A 17,925-nucleotide genomic window follows, 5' to 3' on the forward strand; every position below is an offset into this window, starting at 1 on the left:
TGACTTATTTAATCTTCAAATCAATTTTCAACAAAGCAACATTTAATTCATTGGCACACATTACTGTCAAGGACGATCTACGGATTGCGTCGTGCCCAGCTTTTAACTGGTGCCCGAGTAGTAAAACTGAACGAGCAAATCAACCCTACCTTTCTACTGGCCAACCTGAAATCGGATAAGTGCAAACTGCAGAGTTGAGTTATAGGCTAACTCTCTACTGCCTTATTAGGAGTTAGGCTTAGTTATGATTTTTGATACTTTACTGAATATGGAGGCTGGAGTCAAAACTATTAAAGTATAGTTTGGTGATCAAGAAACTGAAACAAATACTTTCGAATAACTAACATTCTTCATTTCACCTTCATAGGTTTATGACTACAGCACGACGGCTACTAATAGGGTACAAGCAGCAATCAGCGATGCTGTAGCGTTCGTCACTCTGTCCGCTAGATCGCAGCAGGCTACCACGATTATTTGCCAAAAAATCCATTGTCTTTTTTCTCGACTTCACCCTTTGCATTTCGAGCCAATAGTCTTTTTATGAGACAAGAAGGCGCACAGACGCTGTTTTAAAATGTCTCTTCGCGTCAAATTGTGTATGTTCTTCGGCACATGTTTATTTAATAATAAAAGAATATTAAACTTCTTCCATGGACTCCTGTTTTGTCGTGGTAGAGGAGCTTAAATGTGTCGATGAACTTCAAGCTATACTGGAGAAAAAAGGGGCTATTCATACAAGGTCAGGTCGAAAGTAAGAGGTCAAACTAAGCGAAATTTTGCCCCACGAGTCACCCGGAAACGGAAACCCACCAATGCGTTCGCTACGTGTTTGGTGAGGCGACTGGGGACAGCGCAGAGTACCTAGACTTTTGGAGATTCTACTCGTATTCGCTCACGACTCTGTCAAAGGCTAACAGTTGGAAAGTGAAATGTCCTTTCTGAGAAGAAAGGAGCAAAAACTATTTGAAGAAGCCAAACGGTATCGCTTATATATTGTAGGGATTTCTTAAACAAAGCGCCGTATCTCTGGAACTGTTCAGCTGGCTGACGGGCGGAAAATCTTATACTCTGGCGTCAATCCAACAATCTCCGTCCACGTGGGTGTGGGAAAACTCACAAGTTCCTGACTGGCAGACTGTGTAGATGAATGAATTCCATTAGGAGGTCGAGTGTACATTTTAAAGCTTAAGTTAGAGAGATTAACAACTGGGTGTTATCATCCCAATACACAAAAAGGAGTGTTCTAATGATTGGGGATTTCTGTGCTTAGTCTACCTGGTAAGGTATACGCCAAATGGCTTGGAAAAACGATACCGTGAAATTGTTGAATCTCAACCTGAGGACACACAGTGTGGTTTTCGTCCCGGTCGGAGCACAACGGATCAAATTTTCACTCCTAAGCAAATTTCTAAAAGTCTTGGGAATACGTAAAAGGTGTCTACGCCTGCTTTGTTGATCCTGAAAGAGCATATGATCGAGTTTCTCGAGATAAGCTCTGGAGAGTGCTGAAGAAGTGCGGTATTGATGTTAGCTTACTATATAGTAGCCATTAAATCAATGTACAATTACCTTAAGATTTGTGTCTGTTTAAACTGGGTTAAGTCAAAACTTTTCACTGTGGATGTGTGTGCTTTCACTTCTTCAGTTCATAGTTTACATGAACTGGATAGACAGGCACAGCCTTGGCGAAGAGTGTGTCCAGGTTAGAAGCAGTAGGATCCGTCATTTGCTGTTTAGAGATGACCTGGTTCTTACGGCTTATTCCGAACCTGATCTTCATCATGCACTCGATCGTTTAGCAACTGCTTGCGATGACTCCAGGATGAAAATAAGCATAACGAAAAAAATGTTATGAAATATTATGAGTTTTATAGAGTTATACAATGCTAATAGTCATACGTTTGAGAATTTTATAATTACCAACGCTTGCAAACAACTATATAAGACACTTCTTATCGGCGTCGTTTTTATATCGTTCTTGGCAGTAAACCATTTAACTAACATTATTTATTATATGATTTCGATACTAATGACGTCAGTTGAGCCCAACAGGGCGAACACGTTTCCAGTATTCGTGTTGTCAATTTGCTGTTTAATTACTCCATGGATGACATCAATGGTCGCCGTCAAACCGGTTACAATTAGCATGAGACGATACCGGTGTATACTGTTTTGATGTGAGCGGAAATGATCTACGATTGTAGTAACTGATAAGTGATAACCATATCCTTCTCTGCTCGGTAGTCGAGCGTGCCCGACTCCTAAGTATGTGACCCGTGTTTGATTATGAACTCAGTTACGGTACCGTTGAAATACGCTTGACCAAAGAATGAACGACGCTTGTTTCTGTTCAGCAATATAAAATATAAGCAATATAAAGAATAAAAAATATGTATCTATCTACACTTACGCAAAAGACAAGCTTCTAATCGGGTCTCGAGTGGTGAGGAATCATCTCTGAGTTTAAGGCATGCAAAGACTTTCTTCAGTCCAATGATAAAGATTGCGATACTACACCACATTTGGTGGGCTATAGTTACGCAAACCGGATTCTGGGTTAAACTGCGATGTAAACTGAGTAATGCAATATTGACATTTGTTTTGTGCTATTTTTAAGCGAGGCCAGTATCAGTAGGTTATTTTGGCATTACGAAGAAATGGGCGTATACGAAGCCAACCAAGACTGCATTCTTTTTGTGTTGTACATATGGATTGATAGTTTTGAAAGTTGATGTGCAATTTTCTTAATATTCATTAAAGAATACAAGTAATTTCAGTCAAATCAAACTTATTAAAGCTAAAAAATCCACAAATACCGTAACTTTTTTAAGTATACCACGCTTTGTTGCATGTCGTAGGGTAGCAATGTATCATCATATATGTTGGCATCTATGTTTAATTTTACCCTATAATACTTTCATTTTACATTGCGGCTAAACACTGTAATGCGGTAGCCTACAAGTCCACACTGGCTGACTAGCTTAGCAGATGGCTTAACTTAGTAACTTACAAGTAACCTACTTATAATGCCAACAAATACAGTTAAGCCAGCTGAAAAGTTTGGTGTATTGGTCCAGTTTCATATTTGCAATCTTGTATTAAGGTACTTTACTAAGGACTCCTTATGTGTCATCACGCTAATACATATGACCTCAAGTTTTATCAGAGCAAATATTCTAAACTTGTGTTGTTGATATTTGTTCTGGTCTTATTGTGGGTTGTGATAGGCCTACTACATTATGTTGAAAAATTGTTTGCTTATGTATGTAATTGTTACTTACTCGTAGCTAACAGTAAAAATTGTATGTTTGAACCTAATTTTTTCAATTTCATCATAACCCAACTTGAATTCATTACCCATCAGCAATAATACAAAGCATCATAAACCTTTAATGTTCAATGTGTCTTCTAATCTTAATTCAACTTCAATTTACTCGTAAACAGTTAAAGTCAAGTTTTAACTTACTGAATTTCTGAAAACAACAAACATTACCGGTACTTAATGTATGTGAAATAAATCTTTTCCAATGCCTATATTTTACCGAAATTAGACCAAACTATTCACTGCAAAGACACAGAGGAAAGTTGTTAAGACAAATTGCAGCCTATTCTAGATTAAAACAGATGTTTGTGTACTGGAGTGTTCTATTTTGTAAAGACACTTATACTTAAAGAGATTGGCAACCATTCTTCTAAAGTAACAGCATATTTTAACAACAAACCCATTTACCTTATTCAAATAGTCATTAAACTATTTAATAAAGTTACTGCTTTGTATCTACAAATGTGATGCTTTGTTTTCTCGGAATTGCATCCAGGCGAAATTTCTATCCATTTGCATTTCAATAACATTTTAAATGATAATCAGGCTTATAACGTAGTAATCAAAAGTAAGCCAAAAAGATTAGAAGAGTTCACACTCAATAAATTAGGTCCATAAGCACAGTGTTGTAGCCATCAGATTGCTTACAAAACTAAAGATTCCATATGGAAGAAAATTTGGTTGTGTGCATAATCTATGAATATTCTATAATAAATTACACGTTCGATGGAAAGAGTGCATGGCAATAATGTGGAATGACATGTTTATAGTACCAGATCAAGAGAGGGAACTCTACTCTCAGTAGAAGCATAAGCATCTTAATGCAAACTGTGTGAAGAGTTAATGTATGCTTTAAAAGTCATACAACCCTTTCTTTTTATTCTAGCAGTATTTTATTTGCTTATGCAGCAGCTGCCCAAGAACATAATACATATTAGGTTGGTATTTTATTTAAGGTTTGGTATTGTATTGTGTATGCGCATTTAGATGATTAAAATGGAGATAAATAGTCTACACGCTAACATGGAATTAAGTGAGGATGTCACAAACATGCTAGATAAACAGAACACAGATCTGTATCAAAGCATGCAGAAAATACGAAAAGAAAACCTTAAACTTCACAGACTTGCATATGCTCACAAATGGAGTCACAGAATTATGGAGAGCAATACTTCTGCTACTGAGTATTTGACAGGCTGTCCTACGTACCAGATATTTTTGTGGCTACTCCGATTTTTAGAAAAGCATGTGAAATCCCAAGGCTACAACTCCATGGCAGATCAACTTCTGATTATGTTTATGAAGGCCAAACTTAATGTACCAAATGTATTTCTTAGTGTTCTATTCAAGAATGTAAACATTGATGCAGTTGTTGAAAGCTGGATGAAAGGTTTTTCCGCGGTATATCCTAAACTGATTATGTACCCAGCAAATAAACTTAAAGAAGATGAATTTGTAATGAATATTATAGAGTTGGCTCATCAGTTATGTGTTGCTGTTGTGTTTACAATCAATGGATCTATTTGTTGCGTGACAGAGGCACAACTATGTGATTCCAAAACATCCATGGATAATTGTAACTTTGCCAACAACCTTATCCCAGGCAATATTGTGTACGATGTCAAAAATGGAAAATGCTATCAGGCACATAAAGCTTCTGGTGGTGGCGTAAAGCTTATATGTAACACAAAGCAAAACATAATGCGACTTAGTAAAGCTAGATCTGCTATAAACAATACTATGGAACGATTGTGTTCATTTGGGATTTTCAGGCTGCAGACCATCGATGAATTACGGTTTGTAAACATTATTATCAAGATAGCTGCAATTGTTGCCAACTTTCATCCGGCGAAAGTGGTTTATTCTTAGTTTTAAACCCATGCATGTATGTATGAAATTTTGTAAAATAAAATTTGTTTTTATTCTGTTTCATATGATACTTCTGTGCAGAAATGCAAACAATGTTTGATAAATAAGAGTTTTTATTCGGGCTGAAATTCAATAAATCTTTCATGCTTTGCAAGGCACACAGTAAGATATGTAGAACAACATGAAATCACAATCAGTTTTACAAACCTATTCTATGATGTAGTGTTGTTGATGCAGAAAATAGGGAATATCTACTTTTTGCAAAAGAAGTGCAACTATGAAAAATGGAAAACCATCATGTTGACGAAAGCATGTTCGTATAAATCTCAGCGCCATAAGCTAACAAAAGAAATGCACGTATCACAACTAATATTTCGATAGAATTTTATGTTGGAAAGTTATGCATAGTGTATCAGTAAAGTATTTAAGTAGTGCCATTAAGGTCTACCAAAACTTTAACTAGCTTTGTATAATTAGACAAATGTAACATCATAAGAAATTGTATCGCTGATCCAGGAAAAATATTTCATAAACAAAAAAGGAGTGGTGAAAGCATCAGCACAGGCTGATTGCTACGCAAACAAATGCTACAAAGTATTTAAACTGAACTTTTAAAAAATTTTCAGGTCAAAGCAACATGAAAACAAAAAGCGCAATATAGTTTAAAAATAGGCCAATTGTTATCCAAAGCATTCTCCCAAAAATATTCTTGTATGATTAAAAGAATCAATGAACATAAATCTAGAATGAATTATATCATATTCACAACACATGTAATCTCTTGAATAACATTTAAACTTTTTCATGCAGCATATTAAATCAAATTTTGCACACTGATGTATGTTAGACATTCAGTTATCATGTAACTGTTGACAGATCAAAAACCATCCCACGTCTGATTATGCATTCATACATAAATTATATTGGCTTGTTAAAAAGCATATGATACAACATATGAGAACATCGAATCAATAAAATTTTAGGCAAGTTGACACATTTACCCTTCACCAAGCCTAACAAAATAAATACTTAAAGCAAGAAAATCTGGGATGGCCATTTGGTCAAAAGACTGAGCGACTAAAATGAGTGAATATTTAGCGATTGATCATATATACCAGACAAATAAAACTGAAATGAAGGTTTGACTTTAATATGTTGCTCACTAGCAGATCCTAGGAAGTAGAACAAGTTTTCCAGGGAAGAGGGAATGTATTTACAGAGACATGTAACAGCATGGCCTAAACCAAAGCTTTTACTTTTCCAGATTGAACTATCTGACATTGCACGCTTGTCCCAGTCATAAAGCTGCTTTTCGTGTCGTGTGGGGATGCTTGGAGTAATACCAAACTTGAAATAAAATGGCAATGTCCAGACATACTTGCATGATGCCACAAATCCAAAACTGAACAGGGGCTTTGTTTGCGACAAAATAAGTGCTTTTGAAAATATCGCCACTAGTCCACATTGCAACCATTTGGACACTGCAAGAAAATTAAAGTCATATAACATTTTGTTGAACACATATTACTGTGTGCATTTTACATAACAAACATACACCAAAACCATAATGACAACCATTTCTTAAAAGAATCTGCTATCATCCTATAAAGTGCTAGGGATGTGCCGGCTTGGAACTTGACGATAACAGCAAAATGTTTAGGTTTTTGTTTGTTTGATTGAATATAATGACAGGGGCAAGGTTAACAAAAATTATTTGAAGATTAATTTCTTTTATTCACCAAAAATGTGATTTTATTCACGACTTGATGCATGAATATCTTGCTTGCCAGTTGCTTTGCTTAAGCAAATGGACAACATTTGCAGATTCATACTCTCACAAATCTGAATCATTTTTAATTTGGTACATCATTAGTATATATAATATATAGATATAAATATTAATAAGTATAATATTATTTATATTTATGTAAGTGTATATATATACTTGAAAAGCTCTACATTATTAACAGTAATTGAGTTATCACCTCATTCCAACAGTTGATTGGTTTTGGTAGTTTCGATAAAATTGAGGAGCACCAAGCATTGCTTCTGCAAAAACTGCTAAGAAGCCAATGGTTTCGACAAAGACAGCATAATCAAGAAAAACATAATTGAGGTAGCTTCCAAACGCAGCAAAAAGTAAAACTGCTTGGACGTAATCTGAAAAGCGGTTCCACTTCCAGAAGAAACGTGAATCAAAATCTATACACAGATCACAAAACACACATTAAAAAATTTAAACAGCTACAGCAGAATAAAATGTTTTATTTTGCAAGTGTTTTGAGTCCTGTACAATCTGCTCCTTGTTATTTCACAAAACAACAAAATGTTTTCTACAATCTAATGCCAGTTCGTAATAAGTAACCTCGGCATTTACTGCACTCAAACAGTAAAACGCCAACACGGGACAAACATGACAATCATCATTCATAAGCAGGTACGATAATGGTTTCAAACCTATAAATGCCCTTCTGCGGGTGCTCAATTCATGTGAACTTTGAACTTTGACGCACAGTTTCAGCATGGCCATCATGGTAATAATCATGATTATGCTCTGCAGGAGAAGTGGTAACTCAAAGTGGCGACCGAACCTATTGAAAAAGAAATTCGCGAACTTATGTATACCAGTAGATGACGCACATAAAAGTTTAATTTATTGACGTATCTTATATCATGTATGACAATTGTGAAAAATAAATATTTCCTAAGTCTATTAATCTACAGAATACAGTAACATACAATATTAGGCTATTATATATCATAAATTTACCTAAGCACTTTAAAATGTGTCTTACTGCATTTATATATCAATCCAAAAACAATCATATGCCGTACCAAAAAAATATTCGCAACATGTTGGCAACAAGTAAGACAAGACAGACGTATGTTGAGAAACCTTCAGAGTTTTCCGTTCTTTTTATGTCTCTGTACTGAGGAATGTATGGTATGACACCGCCGAACACCATAGCTCCAGATGCAATCCATTTCACTACACTTTGAATAAACCCCACTGCACTTACCGGTATGTGGTTAAAATTCATATTCATTTTACCTTAACATGATTTAGAGCAAAAACCAATATATAATTAACCGCAGTCAAGTTGTCCTATTGGTCGATACTGCGTAAAATATGAATAAGCATGATAAAAATTATGGTGCCTAGTCTTGCTTTTAGCAGTATATGTTTCAGTGTATGAATCTTGCTAACCTGCCATCCTTTTAGACTAGCGTTGGTGTCAATTTATCCAAACTCTAACCAGATAAAACTTAATTACTGCCAGTACAAAACTTAATAAAAACTACTAAATACCAGATTCTTAAATTGCGTAATGCTCTCAACCATACACAGGTACAGGTCTACATGAATACGAGTCAACAACTACTGATAAATCATGTAATAACAGAAGTACTTGCTGGTAAACTGACAGTTTTCAACAAAAAATTGTGTGTGTATGCATAGATGCATAATGTTGACTTGACAGTGTGCACCCAAGTCTCAATTCTTTATTTAAAATTAATTAGCATTTACACAATTGTTGTTCACACATTTGCCTCATTTGTTTGTTTATGATAAATAGGCAACTGGATGTGCTTAGCGTACATATTGATGGGTCTTGTGCATGTACCACACTTTTTGCTAATGGAATCCGTGAAATTGTGGTACCAACTACTAAGTAGTGTAAGAAAAAAATTCACTGTTAGCATTAGTGTCTAATACAAATAAATTTGGACTCGAGACAATCGTTTTAAGCAAGAGAACGACTTAATTAACTAGATGACTTGACTTGAGACACTAAAAACAGCTTTTGGTGCCATTATTTCACCAAAAAAATCATGCATTTGAAGCTATTTTCACGGTTACTTGTGTTATAACATAAGTTATATGGTATACTAACCTAAACCCAATAAATCTTCTTATCTATAAATTTAGCAACAATTAAATCTTATAAATAACCCAAGTTAGAAAGTTTACTGTTTTTTTTTTTGGTTAAAAAATTCCCCGCGCGATAAACATGAAACAACAGCCATTAAATGCGGATTTTATTTTAGGCAGCGGCTTTCAATGGCTGCCGAATACCGAATTTGAAAAAAGTTATTTTGGTAAACATCTAGCTCGTTATGCAATTGGTATTTTCTTACTTCAGTAAACGGCTGCTAGTGAAGTAGTCATTCATTTAACCAGCTGCGGTTTACCGAAGTAGGAAAAAACGAATATGGTAAATGTCAATTACGTTAGCCAGTGAGTTGAAATGTATGCTAATTTTCAACTTAAAACGACTAAATAATTTTTTAAAAGTGTAAATTAACTTAAAACTAATCCCCTCTAAACTCAAACTCTCAAACCCAAACTCTCACTTCTCATGATTAAATTACTAAGCAAGCCTGCAAATTATAATAATCATTAATTATTTTTCAACTTAAAATCACATTATTTCCCAAAGCCAAATTAATTTAAAACTAATCCCCTCCAACCCAAACCTCTCATAAGTAAATTAGATCAAAAACAAATAAAGGACACAAAAAAGAAGTCAAACAAGATTCGAAGCCGAGACCTGCAGCATACGAGCCCCATTGTTAATCACTACATCACCGCATTGCTTTCTTCTCCTCGTCTAATATAAGAGTCACATTACTGCAAATCGCTTTTACATATTTTCAATAGAAAAGACTGGAACCAGTTACTGGATTGAAACGTCACCACCAGCACCACTCAAGTCTTCAGCTTCGGATCAAGAGGGGTTTCCTTTCAGCACTAATCTACTGGACAGTGTTGGCATCTTTTTCCATACATCATTGTAGATGTACCAGACAAGTTTCCATCTTGCAAAAAGCAGTATTGTCATCACATCTTCCAAAGATTAACATTGGTGTGCATTCTTGCTGTACAAACTCGGGCTAATCAACAACACCCTTCCTTAGTGCTGTGGCCACCACAAACCAGGCTCTTGCCTGGGATGGGGTTTCTTTTCCCATCCACTGATGTACAGCATTGAAGTAATTTTCATTTATCAGTTGCTTGAACACACCACCTGCTTGTCTGCTTAATTTTCTTTTTTTCAACTTATGTTTTATGAATAGCCTATAGCTAATTATAGGTTTAGTGGCCGTGCTAGTTGTTACCAGCAAATATTATTATCGTTATTTCTCTTGGAGCACGTTTTAAGCTTTGTCACTTTTTCCTGTTCATTGGCGCGTGTTAGTAACAACCGGCTTGATTTTTCGCCCCCACCGCGCTTTTGACGAAAAATAAAACCATTGATTGAATGATGAAATCTCTCAGCAAAAATCTGCCGGTTGGCAATCACTGTATGTTGATGGAGAAACTTTGGTAAATGGACGTAAGTGAAATAGTCACTTTGTTAATTTTAATCTCCCACGCACTTAGCAAACTTTCAAAGCTGGTAAATAGCAAAAATTAACTTTTTGCATACCCATTCTCCTAACTTAACCACCTATCTTTAACACCAGTTACCAGGTAGCATAACCTACTTGGTAAAATAGTGATTTGGTAAAATTCAATGGTTGGCTTGTCCTAACACAAATGCTCTAATGCACATCTCAAACAATGCAATCTGGCGGCGAAAAAGTCACTTTAAAACTTAGTACCGTCTGACTGGATACTGTAGAGCAGGGGTGTCAAACTCAATCGTACCAGGGGCCAAAACTCAAAACTTATTTAACACCGCGGGCCGTAAGGATAAAACTTGATTGAACGTTTCGTGACACGAGTATATGAATTGGAGCAGTCAGCGAAACAGCACCAATTTTTTGTTTTTTTTGACGGTTTTGGCTGGGAATAAATCGATTTATTCTATCGTATGATGAGGCAACTGTTGTGCTGCTGTATTGCGCGATTTGTTATAATCTTGTTTCTTGCTTGAAAAAAGTAAGTTATACTGCACAATGATCTCGCGGGCCGAAAATAGTTCAATGTATAAAATAGCATTGCGGGCCAAGTTTTATTGTAAAACGGGCCGGATGTGGCCCGCGGGCCGGGAGTTTGACACCTATGCTGTAGAGTGTACAACCATAAGCTACAAGCCAACGGGCATAACTCCGCACGGTATACAGCTTTGGTAGGCGTAGGCCTAAACCAACTGACCAATAATACCATTAGGCCTAATAATATAAACCTATGGTTAGCCTAGCTTATGTCAAGGATTCCGCTACAAGTCGGCACAATAACTAAATAAAGCTCCTACTTTATTTTGGAAATGTATGAGTTTATGCATTAAATAAGCAGATGCAGCGGTTTTGTAAAAAATAGTGCTTACACATGAATTCTTTTCGAAAAACAACAAATAAATGTGACTAAAAACACATATAAGCCGAAACACCGGAACTACCATACTTTCCATGACTCTTGTGTGGTGAGTGGTGACATCTTGCCTAAAATCAGCTGTTTGATTTTCTTGACATTAAATACTTTCATAGAAACCAATGTCGTTCAATGCTTTTGTAAAAGATAAGATTTCCCAAAATAATGCAAACTAAATTTAAGTTAAGATGTTGCAGATTTTAAAAACATGTACTAAATTAAATGTAACACTCAGCTTACGTTTTTCATTAGCATAGAAGAATTACATGTTTATTGTTTATCAGGAAGTAAATAAAGAAATTGTCTGAGTTTAGTTATTGGCTTTTAGCAATTTACGAGGGTAGAATCATGTTGAAATTTTAAATGAAAATGTGATAAACTGTTGAGTCCATTGCAAGCATGTCGCCACACGCAGAACCATAAAAATATGCCAAGTGTTAACATTACGCCATCCTTCATGGAATACCAGTCAGCTTCCGCTATGACGTAACGAGAAAAAAGCACTACCGCACATTGGCCAAATGAGACAAAAGAGAGCCGAAGCTTTGACGAGCCAGACTAGCCCGGGCTTGTCTGCTATTTCTTTGCATAGACCTGCTTTTTTCTCGCTTTGCTTATATTTGCGCGGCCTTGCGCAGGATACGCCGAAGATAAATTTGTCGACGAAGCTTTGACAACCGGAGCCAAGTGGCAACTATCCCACTCAAAATGGTAAGTGCGTCTTTGCAACCTAAGGATTCTTTTAATTCAGTTAACAATTTAATGTGTAAAGAATTGTAATGATTGCAACCAAAATTTTTACAGCTGTTTTTTCAAGGCATAATTGTTGTAGTATAGCCTACTTTTCATGGGTAATCCCCATGCTGTACTTTTAGATTAAAATACTTCATGTTTAAAGTTCACTATTTCCATGAATACATTGTAATATTCTGATGTTTAGCAATTAAGGTGAAATTTTATACAGTGTTAATATTGTAGTACTGCAAACATTTTGGTAGATTTTAAATACAAATTATAAAAGCAGCCTGTGCAACCATTTCATGTAAGACAAACAAATTTGTAGATAAAGACAGTGGTACCAATTTTTATGAAAACTTTAGAACTGTTAAAAGTTTTGTGACTGCGTTACTTAATTTGTTTTCGTAAAATTCTTGATGATGATTCTATTGCAATAGTCCTATGTGTGCTGTCATAAATACGAGTTTGTCGTGTTGCGTATGCTATCTCTGAATAACACGCACTTCCTGCTTCAAAATATCGCTTTGCTGGTAGCTTTAAAAGTTAAAACATACTCGTTATTGGATGCCACTATCTCACCGGAAAAGAGTTGTACTTTTTAAGCTATTTTTCACAGGTTCTTGTTAACCTAATTTTAATTTTCTTTAACAAACTGACATAAACTTAACCTACATATATCTTTTAACCTAAATCTTACTTTAGTTTAACCTTAAATAACTAAAATCAGCTTTTAGCTTGCGCATGCTTGCTATGCCCGTTCTCCTAACCACCTATCATTAACGATGAACTGCTTGGTATAGTTACGGGGAAATAGTTGTTTATGTATAATATTCAAAGTAGATGCTAATCATCTATTTTTGGAAAGGTTAATATTAATGCCAATGAAGAGAGTAATTAAATATATAATTTGTTCAGCTTTTTTAATATATATTAAGTGTCACTAATATATATGCATTAAATTGGAATAAGTTTATTGTCTGTTACTATCTGGCCAGGTATAGCCTATTGCTTGGTATTAGTAATATATGAGTTTTTTTGCTACAGATAATGACAGATTTTGTTTTTGCCAGGCATCCAAACAATATTTTAGTACAAAGCCAAAACTTTTGGCCATTCTGCAGATGGCCGGTGCCAGTGGCCAGCTCTTCACAGCTGATCAGGTAAAAAGCAGCTTTTGTAGGGTGTGCGTATTGCGTGTGTTCATGTGCATTCTCGTGTTGTATTGTGGTTTACATTGCAACTGATAACAACTTAGTAATAGCTAACGCAAAGGTATGTTAATGGATAACAACGATAAAAGGTGTTATTAAATTAAATGGGCAGTGTAATAGCGCACTTATGAGCCGTATAATTTCCTGGTGTGGTATTTGTTTGGTATCATTTCAATCGCGTTATTATATTTTTGTTGGCTTTTATGGCATATAAATAACTTTTGTTGTTTAATTTTGTCACTGTTATTTATATGTTATGATATGTATATTGTGTGTAAAAGGCAAGCACAATGGTCAATAGTATATTTTTTTAGGTTGTCGGTCTGCTTGGTAAATACATAGAATCAAATAAGCTCTACGATCCTTTAAACAAACGCATCATTCACTGCAAAAACGATCTGCTTGGAGAAGTGTTTCAAGTTGATCAATTTACCGTCACTGATTTCAAGTAAGGATTTTACTCTAAATTTGTCACCTTTAACAAATTAGTCTAAATCAAGCACTGTCCTGTTTGTATAGAATTGTTTTAACCTTAAACTGTTTAAATACCTTGAAAATAATGTCGTATAATGATTATGAAATCTATTGTGCCATTTTGTTTTATTGCTTTGTTTGTGGTGACCCATATGGTAACAATTCTGGCACTTGCTTACATAGATGCTAAAATGTTGCCACAAAAATGTCGCGTATTCGAAGAATAATAAATGGGCAATGGCCTTCGACACCTTGAGGAAATGTCGTTCGTAATACGTGGTTAATTGAGATAACATGAATCGAGCGTTTTATCATCTCCTCGAGACGTCGTTTTTGGGAACTACCATTGCAAGTAATGGTCTTATTGGACCTGTGTTTTGCTTGGCCTGTGCCTGTCAGAAATGTGATGAAATATTCTGAATTCTGGATTGTATTATCATTTTTGACGTGATGTATGTCTTATCCCGAGGTTAATGCAGGTTAACCTTCAACTGCATTTAGGAAGATATGAGATAGGTTTTAGTTCAAACACTGTCGGTTTGTTTATTTTCTATCTACTCTGTTTTGCAGAAATTTGTGGAAATTTATTTTTCCATGTTTGTTTCCTGCTACTAAGAAGGAAATGTCATCTAATGAACTTCAGCAGAATCAGACATGCAATGAGGTCTGTATTTACTATATTGTACGTCAGTTTAATGAATAATTTAGAGTGCCCCTTTTAGTTAAATGAGAAAGCTATCATGTGTTAACCTAAACCTCAGTTATATCTGTCTTCAAATGATAATTTTTTGCTTCAAAAATATTCCTTTTAACCTGTATAACTATGAACCACGTGTCCTTAACCATTTATCGGATGACCTAGTTTTGGTAAAATCGAAATTTTCTCAATAATTTTCAAGCAGAAGCAATATAGTTAAGTAATTAATCTTCCAATAACCAGTATTGTGTTTATTAATGATCAGTAATTTATGAATAGTTACATGGTTGTTCCCAAACTGGTGAAAGTAGCTCAAGCGAACTTCCGTGGTGGTATTATGTGAGTGGAAAGACAAGGCATGGCGAGGCTGATGACGAAACTGAGGGAGGAAGTTATACTGTAAGTATGATGCTTTGAGTATTGCATCTGGATAAATATAGTAGTCATAGGCTTTTTTTGACGCAAAATCGTCAGGTTGTGTTTGTACAATGAAATCTGGCGAAAAAAAGAAAGACCTTCTTCATAGAGCCTGTTTTAGTGATTACATATTTTAGGGATAGATCGTAGATGGTTAATGATTGATGCACTATATAGGTTAATTTTTTATTTCTATATCGGAGTTCCATTCTGTAAAAATGAATTGTTACCAAGGAAGATGTCAATTTTAACATCTAGGCTACCTTCACACATTTTGGCATATATATATTAACAACAGTATAGGCTATGTAATAATAACTGTTTTTCCAAATTGAGCTGTGTTGATAATTCAGTTGTTAACATTCAACCAGAAAAGGTGTAGTTAATGCCAATTACGCTGAACAGCTGGTGTAGCCGTAAACGATATAATAAACAATTTTCTTTATAATTCGCATAGGCCTTCTGTGCATTTGTGAACAAGTTTCAAATTTCTTTTCAAATTTTTTAATACAGTAGCTTACCTGTTCTGTTTTGTACACTATAATGGTTTCATATATAAATTCTTCTGGAGTACTTTAGACTTAAATACTGTAGTGTTCGCCAATTCAAGTGCTGAGATCTTTTATTCCAGTAAAGTTTCAAGTGTACTTGACCGAAACAGGAATCTTCATTCAAGAAACCTTAAATCTTTCAGGGACGTGAAACCATCGACATTCATGACGTTGACAGCGAATTCGAGGAAAGCGTAGACGCGTGTGATGGCGATGAGATCTTCCAAGGTGAATATGAACCTGTGGATGAAAGTGATTCGGATACTGATTCGGATGATACTATACCTGTCACTTCAGATGAGGAAGAGAATATGCCAAACGTAGGCGTTCAGCAACTAGTTTTTGCTTTTAGTGTTATAGCTATTTTAACGAATGCCACTCTGGTTGAAATATATGTTTTACATGTAGACATATAGCCCAGCCTGATTTTTTTGGGAAATATTTGCAATAAAGCATATATGTTGAGCATAATAGCCAGCCGTGATTATTCACCTCCATCCTAATAATAATAATTATCTCCATACTGCGTGGGAATATGCATGTGTGTCTGCCAATTATTTTTACATCTTTTTCGATAGTGATTTTACAGTAACATTGTTGCATTGTGCTGTTTATTCTTATACGTCCTTTTTTTTAAACATTTTGTAATAGTTAGAACATGTTAGGTTAGTACTTAAGTTAACTGACTTAAGTTGAGTCTCAATTTTGCAGACTGTCACCTAATTTCATATGCTTACAAAAAAGCATGTATATAATATAATGTACTACAAATAGTTAATAAAATTTCTTTTATAACTTTTTCTCTATTTTGTACTGTATGTACAATGTATATCCTTTTTTGTGTCAATATTTCTGTTTTCTGTCGTGAATCAGATTGTTTTGTACTGTCGTCTGCAGTTATTAAAAAAAACTTTTTCTCGGTACCGGTTTTGAGTGAATGACTTCAAATGTACTCCTGTGTTTGTAGATTGCAAGTCTTCAAAAGTTTCAGACTGACTCTGATGATGACACCAGCACCACGGACCTCAGTATGGACTCAGACATATTACTGGAGGTAGGCATGAAAGCTTACACAAACAGTTATTCTAACAAAAACACGCTAATGTATTAACTGCTCATCTATCAAATCATTCACATCGTAATGGCAATGTGAATTATTTTTACTGTGTCAAATGCTTTATTCTCACACTTTGCACATTTAACTTATGAGGATTCCTAACCGTTCGAACCTCAGTTATCGATGTTGTATTTGGCGTGTTGCATATCGTAGATCTTTTTACAATAATCAAGATCAACATCTTTCTATATCACATTGCCAACAGGAACACTGGGCGTGTATCGAATGCGGCACGATGAATATGCCGACAGTAGGTTACTGCATGAGATGCTGGAAGCTAAGAAAAGGATGGGTAAAAGCCCACGACATCCAACGAAGTTTCACCGAACCTTCGAAGCCAACAAACCATCCTCTACCCATGCATAGAGGCTTTAGTTTGGACGTGGCCGATGGTAGGACGCGAACCCCGGACGGTCACACAAGTGAAGCAAGTTGTTCTTCACAGTCGACTATAGTTCCAACCATACCATCCTTTGCCAGTCCGCTCAAGCACAAGTTGGAAGACGCGCCGGAAACTTCGCTTGCAAGCGAGGGAAGTGAGCCTAAGAAAATGCATCTTGACGACACCTTGCCGACCCAATCAATGGAATCTGTTATGTCAAGTTCAAGTCAAGCCACGACGAGTTCCAGTGAAAACAACAGTTTTCCAGGCTTATGTAATATTTGCCGGAACAACCCAAACGATGCCGTTATAATCCACAGAAATATCTCGCACCAGTTCTGCTGCTTTCGTTGCGCCAAACGCTTAAAGAAAAAGGGCAAGACATGTCCTGTTTGTAGACAGCCGATTATGCTTGTTATTCGAAATTTCATCGTTCAATTTTAGTTTTTTTTGGAAATGTATTTCAATTTTTTGCAGCTAAAGATTAAATGTTATAATTTTTTTTCAGAGCGTTTTTACGTGGCTCTCTTATAATTACCCGATTTGTAACCAAAACAAACTATTACTGTCAACAATAACCTGTTGATTTTTATGGCTATGAGTTCAACTTCTTTTTCCATATCGCAGGCTAATTCTGCTTATTTTTGTTGTAACTATTTTATGTTTTGTATGCAATGTTTAAATTAAAGGTGGTCTATTTTTCTGCTGTTTCCTTTATTTATGCCTAAAACGGAATTGATAGCTAGTGCATTGACGCCCTAAAACCCCGATATAGTGACACTATACCACATTTCTGAAGTCTTTTTGTTCACATTCTGAACAACATCT

At 35.5% G+C, this 17,925-nt stretch overlaps 3 protein-coding genes across 3 annotated transcripts; 2 read left to right on the forward strand and 1 right to left on the reverse strand.

The window, feature by feature from the left end:
- The first annotated feature begins 2,080 nt into the window (after nucleotides 1–2,080).
- LOC143451611 (uncharacterized) lies at nucleotides 2,081–5,249 on the forward strand. The gene has a single exon (XM_076952312.1). The coding sequence runs from the start codon at nucleotides 4,310–4,312 to the stop codon at nucleotides 5,189–5,191; it is 882 nt and encodes a 293-aa protein (XP_076808427.1). The 5' UTR covers nucleotides 2,081–4,309; the 3' UTR covers nucleotides 5,192–5,249.
- A 37-nt stretch (nucleotides 5,250–5,286) lies between these two features.
- Nucleotides 5,287–11,106, reverse strand: LOC143451612 (solute carrier family 66 member 2-like). The gene is made up of 4 exons (XM_076952313.1): nucleotides 8,027–11,106; nucleotides 7,649–7,782; nucleotides 7,177–7,393; nucleotides 5,287–6,672 (listed from the first exon to the last, which is right to left on the reverse strand). Exons 1-4 carry the CDS (start codon nucleotides 8,236–8,238, stop codon nucleotides 6,489–6,491), a joined length of 747 nt encoding a protein of 248 aa, XP_076808428.1. The 5' UTR covers nucleotides 8,239–11,106; the 3' UTR covers nucleotides 5,287–6,488.
- A 937-nt stretch (nucleotides 11,107–12,043) lies between these two features.
- Nucleotides 12,044–17,799, forward strand: LOC143451610 (E3 ubiquitin-protein ligase Mdm2-like). Its single transcript, XM_076952310.1, has 8 exons — nucleotides 12,044–12,221; nucleotides 13,319–13,408; nucleotides 13,774–13,907; nucleotides 14,504–14,597; nucleotides 14,910–15,029; nucleotides 15,742–15,918; nucleotides 16,566–16,652; nucleotides 16,921–17,799. The coding sequence occupies exons 1-8, from the start codon at nucleotides 12,219–12,221 to the stop codon at nucleotides 17,539–17,541; spliced, it is 1,326 nt and encodes a 441-aa protein (XP_076808425.1). The 5' UTR covers nucleotides 12,044–12,218; the 3' UTR covers nucleotides 17,542–17,799.
- Nucleotides 17,800–17,925: the final 126 nt, after the last annotated feature.

This window comes from Clavelina lepadiformis, chromosome 4, assembly GCF_947623445.1.
Source record: "Clavelina lepadiformis chromosome 4, kaClaLepa1.1, whole genome shotgun sequence".
NCBI classification, from domain to species: domain Eukaryota; kingdom Metazoa; phylum Chordata; class Ascidiacea; order Aplousobranchia; family Clavelinidae; genus Clavelina; species Clavelina lepadiformis.

What these genes read in the sequence shown, in the direction of transcription:
- LOC143451610 (XM_076952310.1), top strand. An exon ending in CTGAGGGAGGAAGTTATACT is followed by an intron (nt 15,030 to 15,741) that starts GTAAGTATGATG and finishes TAAATCTTTCAG; the next exon opens with GGACGTGAAACCATCGACAT. An exon ending in ACTCAGACATATTACTGGAG is followed by an intron (nt 16,653 to 16,920) that starts GTAGGCATGAAA and finishes CATTGCCAACAG; the next exon opens with GAACACTGGGCGTGTATCGA.
- LOC143451612 (XM_076952313.1), bottom strand. Translation starts at nt 8,238, where the DNA reads ATGAATATGAATTTTAACCACATACCGGTAAGTGCAGTGGGGTTTATT. An exon ending in ATGTTGCGAATATTTTTTTG is followed by an intron (nt 7,783 to 8,026) that starts GTACGGCATATG and finishes CTTTTTCAATAG; the next exon opens with GTTCGGTCGCCACTTTGAGT. An exon ending in CAATCAACTGTTGGAATGAG is followed by an intron (nt 6,673 to 7,176) that starts GTGATAACTCAA and finishes ATTTTCTTGCAG; the next exon opens with TGTCCAAATGGTTGCAATGT.
- LOC143451611 (XM_076952312.1), top strand. Translation starts at nt 4,310, where the DNA reads ATGATTAAAATGGAGATAAATAGTCTACACGCTAACATGGAATTAAGT.